We start from the raw sequence: 19,212 nt of genomic DNA, 5'->3' as shown, positions 1-19,212 counted from the left end.
CATAACTGGGATGAAGTCCCAGAGAATTGAGTTGACAGGTCTAACTCCATCCTACAACTCCAACGACTCCTGAGCACAAGTTGTGTGTATCAGAATACATTTTACCCAGGCGGATCATGCACAAGTTGTGTGTATCAGAATACATTTTACCCAGGCGGATCATGCACAAGTTGTGTGTATCAGAATACATTTTACCCAGGCGGATCATTTGAGTTGTGGAACTTCTCAACTCATGCAGCCAGCCTCTGTTGCCAAAACACGGCCTGATGTAATCAACCTGAAAAATTAGCTTTCTTTCTTCACCCATGCTGCCATTCACCCTCTCAAACAACTCTCGGAGGTAACTCCAGAGGCTGATGAGCGAGTAACTACTGTGGTCATTGGTGCCGTTGGCCTGGACCAAAATTAATAACTCGCCTTTCAGAAAGTAGCCCAGTAGCAATGATTTGGTGAAGTTGTTGACTGTTCTAGCCGTTATTTCATTGGTTGCAATGTGGGGATATGTTTTTTCAAATAAATTTGGAGTACCCAATGTTTTGACCAATTAAGGGGTAATTTTGTGTGGCCAATCCACTTACCCTGCACATCTTTTTGGGTTGTGGGGGGTGAGACCCATGCAGACACGGGGAGAGTGTGCGAGCTCCACACGGACAGTGACCTGGGGCCCGGATCGAACCCAGGTTCTCGGCGCCGCTAGGCAGCAGCGCTAACCACTGTGCTGCCCCCATCCAGGCTTTCATAAGGAAATTGGATCATATCTGAAGAGGACAAAAATGCAGTGCTGCAGGGGAGTGCCACCAGGTGAATTGCTCCAATGATGGGCCAGCACGGACACGACGGGATGAATGGCCTCCTTCTGCGATTCTGCTTTAGGTGCAATTCAACACTGTTTCGTGTAACCAGTTGGACTGCTGCTCACCTGCCACATTTCCGTTATTTCTAACCGTCTCACTTCAATAATAATTTCATCTTTTGAGGATGCCAAAGTGCTCTTAAATATTACCAAGGGCTGCTTAAGAACCAGTGGTTTATATTTTGGGTTTTACTAGTCCACTCTGAGAACTGACTGGAGCGTTTTAAAATACCATTCACACAAATGTATTTATTGGCGGGCCAGCAAGAGGGAGTAAAAGTAACATTCCTGTTCAACACGTCCCAGGTTCATGAATGCTGACTATCTGAAGCGCCTGATGTCACATTCTGACCTGGTTCCTGGCGTTATCGCAGTGAGCAGGACAGACAACCCTGCCACACTCGAGTCCTGTTCTGTCCACGTTATTTCAGAATCGTTGCAGTCACGAATAATAACCATTTTCCGCTCCGCGTTTTCCCCAGCCGCCCCCCAGAGAGGTTTTGCACGGTTACCTGCCAGGCAGGTTTTACACAAATCCCGTCTAGCTAGTTCCCTGGCACCGATAAGAAGTCTGTCTGCGTATACCCTGGGACGCACAGAGCCCTCACAATCTCCCACCCCTCATTTACAACAACTCTTGCTTAAAATACCGAGGCAACAAATTGTTGCTGCCCCCCCCCCCCCCCCCCCCCCAAACATTTATTTTGCAAACCAGCTGAATTATTTCATCGTTTGTTAGAAAGTGTTTGCGGTCTGGCTGAATTCAATAAATCCTTTCATCTAAAATTGCCCCTTGGTCAGTTCACTCTACATTCCTCTGGTGGGTAATCCTCGGCTTGTTTGGCCAAAGGAACTCCGGTATCGTCAAGAAATACTGTTCGTGTGGAAAAGACCCCAGGGCAAAGCTGAATGCGGTGAGAGTGAAATCAGTCAGGAAAAGAGTAAAGCACATTTTACTGAACCCGGCAATCATTTTATTCAAATGGAATGTGTATTCAATAAGGTCCCACTCATATCCTTACCGCCGAGCCGGCTGACAGCGGCGCTTTTCATTGACCACTTTTACATTTTACTTCAAATCACTGGAAATATTTCTTTCAAAGAGCGACTGCTGATCAAACTGAGGGATTTGGCGGCCCGCTTCACAGTCAGTTAGCCTGCCCCCTGGTGAGTCAGGTAAACGAGAGGTTGACATTTCAATCGGCAATCTTATTGATTTACTTCATTGCAGTTTGACAAATGTAGAGAACTTTTTTTTCCAGAGCGCGTCCTGTAAATGAAACAACTTCACGTGCGAATGAGGCAGATGAAGAAATGTTGTGTGAAGTACAGCTGAGGTAAAAATGCCCGCTTTTGGAAAGGAGCGGGGCTTTCCAATACATATTCCATTATCTCCAAGTATCCCAGGGCGTCTCAGCGGGTCAATTATGCCCCCAAACCTCCCCCCTTGCGATTAGACAACATGCCCCACTCTATACAGTTAAACCCAGATTTTGCGGTACCCATGTTTCTTCTCTTGCGGGAAGGGACGAGCAGTTTGGCCAGGATGCTTACGTGAGTGCGCACACGAGCAGCGTCTCCTATCTCCCCATCAGCAATTGCAGAGTATTTAAGCAACCACTGAACAGGACAACATCCAGACTGATTGGAAGTCCCACTGAGGAACGCGGTCTTTTACACCACCCTCCCCCCACCCCCTGGAAACGTTGCCAAGATGATGATCGGCAGTAAATACTGGGCAAAGCGAGGAATGTCCCTGGACTCGGGCTTGCTGGAGGAGCAACGTCGAAGCACTCAGGTGGGTTCGCAGCTTTGGGGTGTGTCCTCGTCCGGGGACAGTTGGTGGACCAGGATCGAGAGTTCCTAGATACAGGATTAAATGCAAGAGGTTTAGAATAGAAGACAGGAGCAGACTTTTTAATATAATCTCTTGAGGCGGTGGACTTCGATTCCCGGGCTGGTGGATCATGTAGGAACTAGAGTAGCATTTCAGATTAGATTGGACAGGTGGGTGAAGAAAAAGGGGTTTGAAGGCAAATTGGGGGCAGAGTGAGTAAATGCGATTTGCTGGTAGGTTATCATCGACATGGACTGATTGAGCTACATAATGTTATTGTATTCTAAAGTGAACTCTAGATATTCAATTGCAATTAGCTTGTGCAGTATGAAACAGCAATTCAATCTCACCCCAGGTGATCACCTGTTCACATGTGAGTTTCCTGATATACAGCAGATCATTGCTAATAGTTGGTTATGGCTTCTTACTTTCTTATGAGCAATTCTTCAAACAGAAACTCAATGCAGCAATGGAAACATTTACACTTGATACTATGGTCTTTTCTTTTTCATCAGTTTGAGGGATATGGGTGTCACTCGCAAGTATTACACATCCCTGATAAGATAATAATTTGTAACAAGTTACGTGAAAATAATTTAATTGACACTTTGCTAAAATGGTAGTGATGGATCCAGTATGTATGTGTTGGAACTTGACTATGATACCTGCAACTCCTGGTTCCTGTCAGTTTATTGAATTGTAGAACCAATGTGGATAAAATTGTCCTATGTACCAGGATCATAAATATTCAGAATATGATCCGTAGTTTGATTTTACTAATGGAGGGATTTAATGAATCAATGAGGATGGTGTATATTTAGCAACGTTTGTATAGCTTGCACTCCAATGAAGTTAATTGAGGAGTAAAACTTCCAAATGAAATATGGTAGCTCAAGTTCAAATGTCTGTTTGAAAAGAGCAGAACCTTGTTATCAGATGGGTTCACTGGCAATAAGAAATGTTGAGGCAGGGGGAAAGTCAGATAAGTTTACAGATGGAAACAGTGAGGAAGGGAAAACAACAGTGTTAAATTAGTCACAAGCTTAAAATGGGTCAATAATGCCCCATTCTATGGGCGGCATGGTAGCAAAGTGGTTAGCACTGTTGCTTCACAGTGCCAAGGACCCTGGTTCGATTCCTAGCTTTTATCTGTGCGGAGCTTGCACATTCTCCCATGTCTGCGTGGATTTCCTCCGGGTGCTCCAGTTTGCTCCCACAAGTCTCGAAAGACGTGCTTGTTAGGTGAATTGTACATTCTGAATTCTCCCTCAGTGTACGCTAACAGGCGTCAGATGTGGCGACTAGGGAATTTTCACAGTAACTTCATTTCAGTGTTAATGTAAGGCTACTTGTGACAATAATAAAGATTTATTATTATACAAGTTACAGCTGATTAGATTTTTATAGCACCATTTTCATCAGAGGTAAAATGACTCCATTGAAAACAACAACCAAATAAAACAAACCTGTCTACTTTGTAGGTTTAAAAGTTTCTGAAAGACCAAATGCTTGAGGAACAAATCCGTTCTGTGTGTTTTTCTTTAAGTTCATTGGCTTTGAATGAAGCAGGTATGGCATTGGACATGGCCTACAGTTAAAGAGTTTCCTATAAAATACATGAAAAAGCTTATTTGAAGAGTTAGTGGCTAAATGTTTTTACTGCTAAGTTCCGTATACCTCAGATATTTCCTGTCCTTTTTTTTTTATCATTCTCAGATGTGGCATCACCCCAAAGCCAGCATGTGTTGTCCTGAGAAGGTGGTGGTGGGGCACCTGAATAACTTGCTAGGCTACTTAACAGAGCAGTTGAGTCAACCATGTTTATGTGGGACTGGAGTCACGTGTATACCAGACTGGGTAAGGATGGCAGGTTACCTCCCCTAAAGGACATTAGTGAACCAGTTAGGTTTTTACGACAATTGTACAGCTTCACGATAGCATTAAATGCCCAGTTTAAATGACCAATAATCCAGAGATTACTATCTTCTACCATTACCCTATTCACATGAAGTCTTCAAGTGTTATTCACTCTAATAATTAATTTAAGTTTCAAAATCTTTCTGTTATTAATAACCGAATATTTAATAAAACCATTTAATAATAATTAACTATGCCGCACCTTTCAGAGTCCAGATTAAAGCAGGTAAAAATGTTTACTTCCTGTTAAATTTTGCCCCGATATTTGGAGTTTACAGACAGAATGGATGTTAGACATCATCACATTTGCACTTACGAAAGAGTTTAAATATGAGCAACTGTGAGTGATTATGTAGTTATTCAGATTAAAGATTCAGTTATGGTTTTATCACTGAAGGGAATATCAATTACCTGCGCAAGACAAAAGTCATTAAGAATAATGTATACTTCTGCTGAACATAATTACTGAACATTCTTTCAATTGATAAGAGTATCCAGAATTATTTAGCTCTCTCTCTGGTGGCAGTGAATGACACATCGCTTATTTTGAAGTTGAAGTTGTTACTCAGAGTCTGAAGCTTGCAATCCGTGCTTTTCTCACATTCAAGTTTACAGATATTCTACAAGAGTTGTTACTTAGCTAATTTGTCAAAACTCTTGTTGATGTCTGTACATTTTAAAAGTACATTTCAACAATTTTTAGAAAAATTGTCATTATCCGGTTATTGACAATCTTTCTCATCTCAGTCTCTCAGAAGGGTCTTGCTCAGTATCTTCTCTTTACTGTGCAGCATTACAAGTTATATTGTGAAAGCACTACAAAGTTCCATGTTAGATTTTGTACATAAAAGAACATCCATTAAACTCACAGCTTAAATTAGAAGGGTCATCCACTGAAATTATGTGTTCCTGGAGCTTTGCAGTCACATGTTGAATTTGATTGAAATCATTTATATTTGTCTGGCTGTGAATTTAAGTTTTCATAGCAGCATATTGGCAAGTTTGAAGGAAAGTAGTTCTGTAATTGAATTTGAATAATGTCACAATTACAACATTTGGACTGATGAAAGAGTGAAGAATCTTATTCCTCTCTGCTTTTCCCATGTTGCATGGAGCTGCCTCAATGCTGGTTAATTACTCTTCACATTAGCCATCAGCTTTTGGATTTCGAGGGTGGTCTTACCAGGTTCCCTTCCTGCCATTAACCCTACTCATTTATCCAGGCTTGTGGCGGACCAGCACTCATAAACACTGGCTTTCCTGCACCAGTGGCTGGGTTATTCTGTGACTAACAAATCTTGAAGTTGGACTTGAACCCAGGACCTTCCAGCTCAGAGGCAGGTCTGCTAAAAACCACATCACTCAGGCTCCTGAAGAAAACTATTGCCGTTTCACTGAATACATTCCTTCACAATCTGCCAAGAATTCACTGCTCAAATTAAAATAATTGCACCAAAAGTTCAGAACCAGTGTAACAGGGATCCATCCAACAATAGGAGCAAATATGTTAATCGTGGTTGAGATGCACAGTTCCTTTAAACTGGAGTACATTCAATAAAGATCAAGGTAAACAGAACCAAGCACTATAGGGAACCTTAAAGCTTACATCTATTCTTTATTATTCCAAAAATCATTAATAATACCATTGATGAGCATGTCAGATGCTATTTCTTAATGATTCTGAATGAGTACCAACGCAAACTCAGGTTTCGTACTATGCAGAGAAATTCATGTTGGTTAAGTAATTTTGCACAGGACATGCAGACTAGCAAAATAGACAATTTTGAGAAATACCGCACAAAGTCATGTAGATGAAGGTAGCTCAGGTTAGGGAATAACTTGAATAATCAAAAGTGGTGGCAGACATGTGATTGGAAAGGAAAAAAACAGGAAACAACCAGCAGAATAACCTGACAGAACCTGAGTAATGATGCCTGGTAATAACTGCAGCGATGACGTGTTCCATCAGTGAAAACAATTACATGTGTCTGATCAACAAAGAATACGTATGTCATGACAAACACTATACCATCTAGCCTCATAAAACATGCATAAATACAATGCTTTCCAGAAATATTTAAGTGAATGCACATTTTTGTCTTTAACTAGAGCTACCAATTAAATAGTTTTTACAATAGCTATTGTTGTTTTACTTGGTTTTCTTAGGTGTACATTTCTGGACATATGGATCTAAAGAGATGGCAGAGGAAAGTTTTGAAATCTTTTGTGCAATATGGAGAACATTTTTTGGGGGAATGACTTTGTAAGATAAACAAGAGGGAAATCATGCAGGCAGTTTCATCACAGAGTCATAGATCAGTCCATCTATATCAGCCTCTAATCTAAGCCTTTCTGCTCGCTATTTACCACACCAGCAATTCCCGTGTATTCTGCAAACTTACTGGTCATACCCTGAACATTAGTTTATTAATGTAAACAACAAACATCAAGGGACCCAGCACTGATCCCCGCAGAACATCACTGTACACAGGCTTCCAGTCACAAAAACAACCTTCGACCATCACCCTCTGACTCCTGCCACTAAGCTAATCTTTGATCCAATTTGCCAAATTGCCCTGGATCCCATGGGCTCTTACCCTCTTCATCAGTTTCCCATGCAGATCCTTGTCAAAAGCCTTACTGAAGTCCATGTAGACTATTCAACTGCACTGCCCTCATCCATACACCTAGTCACCTTCTTGAAAAATTCAAACAAATTTATAGGACATGATCTCCCTCCTGAGAAAGCCATGCTGACTATCCTTGATTAATCCTTGCCTCACCAAGTGCAGATTAATTCTGTCCCTCAAAATGGTTTTCAATAATTTCCCTACCACTGATGTTAGACTCACTGGCCTGTAATTACTTGTTTTTTTCCTAACTTCCCTTCTTGAATAATGGTACATATTAGCTGTCCTCCAGTCCGCTGGCACTTTTCCTGTGGTCAGGGAGGATTTGAAAATTAGTGTCATGCGCCTGTAATCTTCTCACTTGCCTGGATACATCTTATCTGGGCCTTTATCCACTTTTAAACCCACTAAAACTGCAAACAGCTCCTCCCTGTCAATACTAATCTGTCCAGTTATACCGCAGTCCCATTCTCTGCTTCCTATACCTATATTGTCCTTCTCCACAGTGAACACAGATGCAAAATACTCACTTAATACCTTACCAATGTCTTTCAGCTCCACACACAGTTTGCTCATTTGTTCCCCAATGGTCCCTACTCTTTTCTTGGTTGCCCTCTTGCCCTTAATATACTTATAAACCTATACCGTGGCAGCACGGTAGCATTGTGGATAGCACAATCGCTTCACAGCTCCAGGGTCCCAGGTTCGATTCCGGCTTGGGTCACTGTCTGTGTGGAGTCTGCACATCCTCCCCGTGTGTGCGTGGGTTTCCTCCGGGTGCTCCGGTTTCCTCCCGCAGTCCAAAGATGTGCAGGTTAGGTGGATTGGCCATGATAAATTGCCCTTAGTGTCCAAAATTGCCCTTAGTGGTGGGTGGGGTTACTGGGTTATGGTGATAGGGTGCAGGTGTTAACCTTGGGTAGGGTGCTCTTTCCAGGAGCCGGTGCAGACTTGATGGGCCGAATGGCCTCCTTCTGCACTGTAAATTCTATGATTCTATGATAAAACATTTTGGGGCTTCCCTTTATCTTGCCCGGTAGTTTCTTTCATGCCCCCTCTTTGTTCTCCTAAGTACCGCCCTGCACTTTCTAAACTCCTCTAGGGCATCCACTGTATTGAGCCCCTTGAATCTGCCATAAGCTTCCCTTTTGTTCCTTATCCAATGCTGTATATCCCTTGACATCCAGGGTTACCTGGACTTGGTGGACTGACCTGTTCCCTTTATGGGAACATGTTGGCATGTTGGCATTGCATTCTCCATTTCCTTTTTGAATGACTCCTACTGCTCTGATGCGGATCTTCCTTCAGTCTCACTCTGTTTTCCAACACAGAAAAATGGTTCTTATGTGAGATCTCTGTGGCTTTCCTGACTACCTGCCTGCTCCCTTTCTTCTGACTGGTTATCATCCATTCCCTCTCTGACCGTACTTCCTTCAGCTGAGGGGTGACCACATCTAAAAACTTGTTATGCACGTTCACTCTCAGCCTCGTGAATGTACCCCTGTGCCTCCAGCCGACGCTCAAACTCTGAAAGCTCTCAAGCTGGTCAAACTTTCTGCAAATATGGCCACTCAGATTGTACGGCTCGTCAGGAACTCCAGACGGTTCAAAACAAAGGACTCAACTCCCCAATCATACTTTTTAACTTAAATAAATGCCAATTGGAACACTATTTTTGTTATTTTAAAGAAAAGCTAGAGCTCTTATCTCTTCCTTCATTTAGCTTTAAATTGGAGAGAAGCAACTTACTCACTACTCACCAATCAGCTCCCTCCCTTCTGTTTTCTACCCCTTCAGCAGGACAAGACCACTCTCTGAAGACTAAAAAGTTAGAAAGCAAAAAAAAAGCATAAAGCACATCTTTCTCCCCTGCACCAAATTTCCAAGGTGCTCCAAATTCAACACTCACTCTGGCTGTGTCTCACTCTGAACGTGGCCTCTCCCAACTGCTCGTGCATGAATATTGCTGATTGTGCGCTTTCAACAGTCCCTTTTTTGAATAGTGCTGAGGTGAGCTGGGATGACTCACACTACTTAAGTTTCAACATAGTCAACACCTATGAATAGTGGTATTGAGCAAATTGTTGGATCTGTGACAAGTCTCTGGGTCCAGATGGACTTCAGCCTAAGTTCTTGAAAGAAGGGTCTAGTGAGATAGTTGATGCATTGGTTTTAATTTTCCAAAAGTCCCTAGAATCAGGGCAGGTTTATTAGATTGGAAGATCAAAAAGGAGGGAGGCAAAGCAGGAAACTACAGGCCAGTTTACCTAACTTCTGTCCTAAGAAAAATGTTGGAAGCCATTGTTCAAGAGGCAGATGGAAAAATTCAAGATAACCAGGCGAGTCAACATGGTTTTTTGAAAGAGAAATCATGTTAAACCAATTTATTGGAGTTCCTTGAAGTAGTCACCTGCTGTCGACAAAGGAGAACTGGTGGACGTACTGTACTTAGATTTCCAGAAGACATTTGATAAGACACCATATTAATGGTTATTGTGTAAAATAAAAACTCATGGTGTAGAGGATAACATATTGGCATGGATTGAAGATTGGCTAGCCAACAGGATACACAGAGTACTGACGATGCTGAGTGAGGACCTGGGTTCGATCCCGGTCCTGGGTCACTGAACGTGTGGAGTTTGCACATTCACTCTGTGTCTGCGTGGATCTCATCCCCACAACCCAACGATGTGCAGGGTAGGTGGATTGGCCACGCATAATTTCCCCTTAATTAGAATTTTTAAAAAAAAGATACATAGAGTAGGCACGCTGGCAGGATGTGACAAGTGGTGTGTCACAGGGATCAGTGCTGGGGCCTCAGCATTTTACAATTTATATAAATGACTTGGATGAAGGGACTGAAGGTATGTTTGCCAAATTTTTTGATGACGCAAAGATGGGTAGGAAAGTAAATTGTGAAGAGGACATAAGGAGGCTACAAAGGGACATAGGTAGGTTAAGTGAGTGGACAAAAATCTGACAAATCGGAGTATAATGTGGGAAAATGTGAAATTATCTAATATAGTAAAAGAATAAAAGAGAAGCTTATTATCTAAATTCTGTTAGATTGCAGAACACTGAGATGCAGAGGGATCTGGGTGTCCTAGTGCATGAACCACAGAAGTTTCAGGTTCAGGAAGTAATTAGGAAAGCAAATAGAACGCTATTGTGAGGGGAATGGTACAGGGCATTGGTGAGACTACATCTAGAGTATTCTGTTGAGTTTTTATTTGAGGAAAGATGTAAATGCATTAGAAGCAGTTCGAAAAGGTTCAGTAGACTAATACCAGGAATGGGCGGGTTGTCTAATGATGAAAGCTCAGACAGATTATAGAATCATAGAATTTACAGTGCAGAAGGAGGCCATTCGGCCCATCGAGTCTGCACTGGCTCTTGGAAAGAGCACCCTACCCAAGGTCAACACCTCTACCCCATCCCCATAACCCAGCAACCCCACCCAACACTAAGGGCAATTTTGAACACTAAGGGCAATTTATCATGGCCAATCCACCGAACCGGCACATCTTTGGACTGTGGGAGGAAACCGGAGCACCCGGAGGAAACCCACGCACACACGGGGAGGATGTGCAGACTCCGCACAGACAGTGACCCAAGCCAGAATCGAACCTGGGACCCTGGAGCTGTAAAGCGATTGTGCTATCCACAATGCTACCGTGCTGCCCACAATTAGGTTTGTATCCACTAGAATTTGGAAGAGTATGAGGTGACTTGATCTTAACTTTAAGATTCTGAGGGGTATTGACCAGAGGGATGTGGACAAGATATTCCCTGTTGTCAGAGAATCTAGAACTAGGTCTCGCTGTTTCAAAATAAGGGGTGGATCATTAAGCTGGGGATGAGGAGAATTTACTTCTCTCCAGAGGATCGTGAGTCTCTGGAACTCTCTTCCTCAAAAGATAGTGGAAGCAGAGTCTTAGAATATTTTATCGGCCAAGATAGATACATTTATCAGGTGTGGGCAGGAATGTGTGGTTGAAGTTACAAGCAGATCAGCCACAATCTTATTGAATAGTGGAGCTGGTTCGAGGGGCCGAGTGGCCTACTCCTGCTCCTAAATCGGATGTTCATAACTACCTCCCCATCAGATTCAATACATTTCGATCACTGAATGCTGTAGAATCTGAGTAGAGCCCTTTCCATTTGCACCATATGTTATACACAGTCATTGCAAAGTAAATTAATTCTTCCAATTTGACAACTACTTTTTAAACGCATTTTGATTGAAATATTTTTGCAGGTAAATAAAGGATGGTCTTCTAAATATGATGAGAAGAAAGTCAGCAAAGAAAATGTCAAGAATGAGACTACCAGAACCACAATTCTGTTTGCGTTGAAAAATGAAGTTGGTGAATTAGTGAAAGCCCTTCAGATCTTTCAAGTAAGACTCTACAGGGTCCAGAGAGACAGATATCACGGAATAGATTATGTTGACCTACTGAAAATTAATTGCATGCACCTATATTTAACATCTTAATGTTTGCACTTGCACCCAGTCTACAAAACCTATTTCTTGCTGTCACATTTTGCCAACATTCCTGTATCAAATTTCTAAATCCAATTAACATTGGAATCTGCTTATGTAAATATGCTATGCTGCAATTCTAGACATGTGCCAGTGATGGCACTGTTTTAAAAAAGAAAAATGTATAACAACAGAACAATAATAACAATAATAAACACCCCCTGGACCCGTAAAAACGCCTATAACGAACCCCCCCACCCCCCCCAAACCCGATGAACAACAAAATAAATTAAAAATAAATTAAATGAACATAAACAATACCCCCCTGAAACCCCCCCCTCCCCCCCCTCCCCCCCGGGTTGCACCTGCTGCTGACCTAGTTCCCTATCGTTGAGCCAGAAAGTCGAGGAAAGGCTGCCACTGCCTAAAGAACCCTTGTACCGACCCCCTCAGGGCGAATTTGACCTTCTCCAGCTTAATGAATCCCGCCATGTCATTGATCCAGGTCTCCACGCTTGGGGGTCTCGCATCTTTCCATTGCAACAAGATCCTCCGCCGGGCTACTAGGGACGCAAAGGCCAAAACACCGGCCTCTTTCGCCTCCTGCATTCCCGGCTCCACCCCAACCCCAAATATCACGAGTCCCCAGCCTGGCTTGACCCTGGATCCCACCACCCTCGACACCATCCTCGCCACCCCCTGCCAGAATTCCCCCAGTGCCGGACATGCCCAAAACATATGGGCATGGTTCGCTGGACTCCCCGAGCACCTGACACACCTGTCCTCACCCCCAAAAAACCTGCTTATCTTCGGCCCGGACATATGAGCCCTGTGCAGTACCTTGAACTGGATGAGGCTAAGCCTCGCACATGAAGAGGAGGAGTTCACCCTCTCCAGGGCGTTCGCCCATGTCCCCTCCTCAATCTGCTCCCCAAGCTCCACTTCCCACTTAGCCTTCAGCTCCTCTACCGACGCCTCCTCCACCTCCTACATCACCTGGTAGATGTCAGACACCTTCCCATCCCCAACCCACACCCCCGAAAGCACCCTATCCCTTACCCCCCGCGGGGGCAGCAAAGGGAACCCCTCCACCTGCCGCCTAGCAAATGCCTTGAACTGAAGGTAACTGAACATATTCCCCGGGGGGAGCTCAAACTTCTCCTCCAGCTCACCCAGGCTCGCAAACCTCCTGTCAATGAACAGGTCTCCCAACTTCCTTATGCCCGCCCTGTGCCACCCCAGGAACCCGCCATCAATGTTCCCTGGGACAAACCGGTGGTTCCCCCACAGCGGGGCCTCCACCGAGCCCCCCACTTCCCCTCTGTGTCGCCTCCACTGCCCCCAAATCTTGAGGGTAGCCGCCACCACCGGGCTCGTAGTGTACCTCGTTGGAGGGAGCGGCAACAGCACCGTTACCAGTGCCTTCAGGCTCGTGCCTCCACAGGACACCATCTCCATCCGTTTCCATGCTGCCCCCTCCCCATCCATTACCCACTTGCATATCATCGAGACATTAGCCGCCCAATAGTACCCAGAGAGGTTGGGCAGCGCCAGCCCCCCTCTATCCCTGACCCGCTCCAAAAAGATCCTCCTCACCCTCGGAGTCCCGTGCCCCAAACAAATCCCGTGATGTTGCTGTTCACCCTCCTAAAAAAGGCTCTCGGAATAAGAATGGGGAGGCACTGGAACAAAAACAAAAACCTCGGGAGCACCGTCATTTTAACGGACTGTACTCTACCCGCCAACGACAACGGCAGCATGTCCCACCTTTTAAACTCCTCCTCCATCTGCTCCACCAACCTAGCAAAATTAAGCTTATGCAAAGTCCCCCAACTCCTAGCCACCTGAACCCCCAGGTACCTAAAACTCCTCACTGCCCTTTTTAGCGGGAGCCTACCAATCCCCTCCTCCTGATCTCCCGGGTGTACAACAAACAGCTCGCTCTTGCCCAGGTTCAACTTGTAGCCCGAGAAACTCCCAAACTCAGCAAGAATCTCCATCACCTCCGGCATTCCTCCCACCGGGTCTGCTACATACAGCAACAAGTCATCTGCATAAAGTGACACTCGGTGCTCCTCCCCACCCCGCACCAGACCCCTCCACCTCCCCGACTCCCTGAGCGCCAAGGCCAGAGGCTCAATTGCCAGCGCAAAAAGCAAGAGGGACAGGGGGCACCCCTGCATCGTCCCACGGTAGAGCCTGAAGTACTCGGACCTCCTCCCATTTGTCGCTACACTCGCCATCGGGGCCTCGTACAGCACCCTCACCCATTTAATAAACCCCTCCCCAAACCCGAACCTCTCTAACACCTCCCACTCAACCCTATCAAAGGCCTTCTCCGCATCTAATGCCACCACAATCTCCGCCTCTCCTTCTGCCGCCAGCATCATTATCACATTTAGCAGCCTTCGCACGTTAGTGTTCAGCTGCCTCCCCTTCACAAAACCCGTCTGATCTTCATGTATCACCCCCGGCACACAGTCCTCTATTCTAGTGGCCAAGATGGGCAGCACGGTAGCATGGTGGTTAGCACAAATGCTTCACAGCTCCAGGGTCCCAGGTTCGATTCCCGGCTGGGTCACTGTCTGTGCGGAGTCTGCACGTCCTCCCCCTGTGTGCGTGGGTTTCCTCCGGGTGCTCCGGTTTCCTCCCACAGTCCAAAGATGTGCGGGTTAGGTGGATTGGCCATGCTAAATTGCCCGTAGTGTCCTAAAAAGTAAGGTTAAGGTTAAGGGGGGAGTTGTTGGGTTACGGGTATGGGGTGGATACGTGGGTTTGAGTAGGGTGATCATGGCTCGGCACAACATCGAGGGCCGAAGGGCCTGTTCTGTGCTGTACTGTTCTATGTTCTATGATCTTCGCCAGCAACTTGGCGTCCACGTTCAACAGTGAAATTGGCCTATATGATCCATACTGCAAGGGGTCCTTATCTCGCTTCAGGATCAGGGAAATCAGCGCCCGTGACATCGTCGGGGGCAAAACTCCCCCCTCCCATGCCTCGTTAAAGGTCCGAACCAGCAGGGGGCCCACAGGTCTGCATATCTTTTATAAAATTCAACCGGGAACCCATCTGGTCCCGGCGCCTTCCCCGACTGCATGTGGCCAATCCCTCTAACCAGCTCTTCCAATTCGATCAGTGCCTCCAGTCCCTCCACCTGCTCCTCCTGCACCCTTGGAAATCGCAGCCTGTTCAAAAAGGTCTGCATTCCCCCCCCCACCACCGGCGGCTCCGACCGGTACAGTTCCCTGTAGAAGTCCCTGAAGACCCCATTGACCTCTACCTCCTTCCGCACCACATTCCCACCCCTATCCTTCAGTCCACCAATTTCCCTAGCTGCGTCCTGCTTGCGGAGCTGATGCGCCAGCATCCTGCTCGCCTTCTCTCCATATTCGTAGACCGCTCCCTGCGCCTTCCTCCACTGTGTCTCCGCCTTTCTGGTGGTCAGTAAATCAAACTTACCCTGCAGGCTACGCCGCTCCCCCAACAATCCCTCCTCCGGGGCCTCCGCATACCTCCTATCTACAGTCAGCAGCTCCCCCACCAGTCTCTCCCTCTCCCTCCTCACCCCCTCCTCACCCCCTCTCCCTATGGGCTCGGATGTAGATCATCTCCCCCCTAATCACTGCCTTCAGAGCCTCCCACACCATCCCCACCCGGACCTCCCCAGTATCATTGGCCTTGCGGTACCTCTCAATACATCCCGGACCCTCCTACACACCTCCTCATCAGCCAACAACCCCACGTCCAGACGCCAAAGCGGGCGCTGGTCCCGCACCCCCCCCCCATCTCCAGATCCACCCAATGCGGAGCATGGTCCGAAATCGCTATAGCCGAATATTCGGCATCCTCCACCCTTGGGACCAGCCCCCTACTCAGGACAAAGAAATCAATACGGGAATAAACCCTGTGCACGTGGGAGAAAAAAGAGTACTCCCAAGCCCTCGGCCTCCCGAACCTCCAGGGATCCACTCCTCCCATCTGGTCCATAAATCCCCTCAACACCTTGGCCGCCGCTGGCCTCCTGCCCATCCTAGAACTAGAACGATCCAGTGGGAGATCCAACACAGTAATGAAGTCCCCCCCCATGATCAGGCCCCCCGCCTCCAGGTCAGGAATGCGGCCCAACATACACCTCATGAAACCAGCATCATCCCAATTTGGGGCATATACATTTACCAATACCACCCTCTCCCCCTGCAGCTTACCGCTCACCATCACATATCTGCCGCCACTATCAGCCACAACCTCAGACGCCTCAAACGCCACCCTCTTCCCCACCAGGATAGTGATGGCACTGTTAACCACTTTTGCATCTCCAGCTCCTTCCCCTGCAATGTTTGCGAAACCTCCAATTCAAAAGCAAAATACCGCAGATCCCAGAGATCTGAAATTAAAAATAGAGATTGCTCAACAAGTCGGGCGGGCAACATCTGCGGCGAGAGAAACAGAGTTAACGTTTCAGGTCACAGAATCATCGATTTTACAGTGCACAAGGAGGCCATTCAGCCCATCGAGTCTGCACCGGCCCCTGGAAAGAGCACCCTCAGTTTAAAAATAAAGATGGAATGTTCAAGATAGAGTATAAAATATCTCCCTGTCCCTCGTCTAACTATCCCCCCCACCTCTAACATCGCTTCGCCTCAATAGGCGCTTCGTTTTGAGTCACCCTGTGCGAATTCTAAACTTTCAATTACTCTCTGTTTCATCAGGAGAAACGCATCAATCTAGTTCACATAGAGTCCAGGAAGTCAAAGAGGAGAGCTTCAGAAGTTGAGATATTTGTGGATTGCAGCAGCACAAAAGAAGATTTTAACGAACTGATTCGGTTACTACGAGCCAACGCAAACATTGTTTCTTTGAATCCATTGGCCAGCAAGGGGACCGAGGAAGAAGGTATGAGTTATACTGCAGTCTACGCATTGTACTGTCATTGTCGCATTCATAGAAATTGAGTCAAAGCAGCTTGGTATTAATGTGAGTTTTGGCTTTTTCACCTCTGGGAACAGAACTGATTTCAGAATTGTGGGTATAAGGGAAGTTGTTTTGTATTGACTATTTATTACTGCATCATAAAGAGCATCAAACAAATTTGCTCTCGCAGTTTATACCTGTCACTGAATATATTGGCAGAAAATAATTATTCTTCAGAATTTCTACCTTTTACATATAAAGGATTAAATTTGGGCATCACCCCAATCAGAAGCCAGGTGCCTTATTTCGTAACTGATTATAATGGGTGCAGCTGGAGTTGTAATGGATGTCTCCAAACTTTCACACTGCTAATTTCTATACCTTAAGGATTAAAGGTATTTTATGTCTGCTGGTTATGGGAAACACCATGTGAAGCATTTGCACATTTTTGACGGATATGATAACTTGCATAACTAGTGTCACCAAGCAGCATTCCTGACTTCAGTAGCGTAAGCCTAAGAAGTGACTTATCAGCTGTGTCTCACGCACTGTAATTATAGTCGGGGAAATGCTGTCATTAATATTGTGAAAGGAGATGTCATTTTAACAGATTTGATGGGAGTAAAAATTGATGATTTTTTCTGTGAAGAATGCACCTTTGCAAAGGACACTATAACATCGAGGTTGTTTCCCGGAAGAGGTAACACAACCCACCAAGAAATCGCAACAGTCACTGGATCTTTGGTACAAGCAGGTGCCTGAGATGTACCACTGTAGACGATGCCCACCACAAATGTGCAAAAGAGAGAGAGAGAAGCCCCGCAAACTGGGGCCAGTGGAGGAGGTTACAGACTAGCCCGGCACCAACACAAATGCTGGAATCAGAGGCTGGTGAATTTTCAAGGAACTGGGAAAACTTGCAGATTTAACAAGTTACTTGATTAATTCTGATCGTACCACTTAGAATGTGCTGATGGTCCATCCGTGCTTCCATATTTATTTTACTGTGTATTGTGTAGAATTTGGGGGCGTTCCTTGGTTTCCAAGAAAGATTTCTGAGCTGGATAAAAGTTCCCAGAGAGTCCTGATGTATGGATCAGACCTTGATGCAGATCACCCAGTGAGTACCAACAAAGAGTCTGTGTTCGAAGCGAAGGTTCTTACAGAATGGAGTTGCAACAAGTCTCAACCCCTTGTGGGGATGCTGTTTTAAATGTCATTCTGGCAGTGTTCAAAAATAGTTTATAAAGGATTGGAAAGATAAGGCTGGTTCGCTTACTCTAGTTAGCCCTGACCAGTCAGTAAAAAACAAAATCTACTCCCATTGCATAACATTGATGATTATGTGACGAGACGAGTAATGTGGAGGTCTAGGCGAGTAATCCACTAAATCATACATTCAAATACTACTATGATGGGTGAGGAATTTAAATTCAGCTCATTAAATAAGTTGGGCATAAAACTCCATCACCAGGTAGTTGTTAAAAACCCATTAATGTCCTTCAGGGAAGGAAGCCATTGTCCCTGCCTGGTCTGGCCAATATGTGACTCCAAATCCATGGCAACGTGGCTGACACAAAGCTGCCCTCTGAAAGGGTCTAGTGAGCCATTCCGTTGTCTCCATAACATCCTCTAGGGCAATTAGGGACGGGCAGTGAGGCCCATATTGCATAAATAAATAAAAATAACTGCTTGAAAAAAATTTGTTCTTGGGATCTGAGCAGAGCACGTCGCCCCGAGGGTGTTAAGATTCAGAGACCCCGAAACAAATGCTTGCCAACTTTCCGGGTGGTGACGGATAATTAACATAGACACGATGGCCACAGGCTTCTCAAGAAGAAGAAAAAATGAACTTTGAAAAATGAACGATTTTGCGAGGAAAGAGCAGGCGATTGGGTCAGTCACCAATACTTTCAGAGTTCTGGCAGTGATGCAATGGGCCAAACACCCATCTTCTGTCCTCTACTCTGATAGGCTTTACTCGGGGTAGGATTTCAAAGGAGTGTTTTCTAATCTCTCACCGTAACTTAGCGGATTTCACTGTGGTTGCTGGCAATCTTCTACTGCAGTTTTGGTGCGAGATCAAGAACCCCTGTGTGAAACTCTTCCAATTGCGCAGTAAGAAGTCTTACAGCATCAGGTTAAAGTCCAACATGTTTGTTTCAAACACTAGCTTTCGGAGCACTGCTCCTTCCTCATTCAGTAGTAGCCCGGCGAAGGATTTTGCTACAATGGAAGGATGCGAGGCCCCCAAGCGTGGAGACCTGGATCAATGACATGGCGGGTTTTATTAAGCTAGAGAAGGTCAAATTCGCCCTGAGAGGATCGGTGCAAGGGTTCTTTAAGCGGTGGCAACCTTTCCTCGACTTTCTGGCTCAACGATAGGGTACTGGGACAGTAGCAGCAGCAACCCGGGGGGGTGGGGGGGTTGGGGGGGGGGGGTTGGGGGGGGGGGTTGGGGGGGGGGGGTTGGGGGGGGGTGGGGGGGTTGGGGGGGGGTTGGGGGGTGGGGGGGTTGGGGGGGGGGGTTGGGGGGTGGGGGGGTTGGGGGGGGGGTTGGGGGGGGGGTTGGGGGGTGGG

The 19,212-nt window shown here is 45.9% G+C and overlaps 1 protein-coding gene across 1 annotated transcript in view; it reads left to right on the top strand.

Moving 5' to 3' along the window:
* The first annotated feature begins 2,546 nt into the window (after positions 1-2,546).
* The window catches only part of LOC119954897 (tryptophan 5-hydroxylase 2-like), a 73,914-nt gene continuing 57,248 nt past the window's right edge, over positions 2,547-19,212 (top strand). The window contains exons 1-4 of the mRNA XM_038780530.1: positions 2,547-2,651; positions 11,496-11,636; positions 16,431-16,614; positions 17,652-17,752. Coding sequence (XP_038636458.1) covers positions 2,568-2,651; positions 11,496-11,636; positions 16,431-16,614; positions 17,652-17,752 — 510 coding nt within the window. The 5' untranslated portion in view covers positions 2,547-2,567. The remainder of the gene's footprint in view (positions 2,652-11,495; positions 11,637-16,430; positions 16,615-17,651; positions 17,753-19,212) is intronic.

Source organism: Scyliorhinus canicula, chromosome 20, assembly GCF_902713615.1.
Source record: "Scyliorhinus canicula chromosome 20, sScyCan1.1, whole genome shotgun sequence".
Taxonomy (NCBI): domain Eukaryota; kingdom Metazoa; phylum Chordata; class Chondrichthyes; order Carcharhiniformes; family Scyliorhinidae; genus Scyliorhinus; species Scyliorhinus canicula.
Note: the sequence above shows the minus strand (reverse complement) of the source record. Positions and strands in the feature narration are given on the sequence as shown.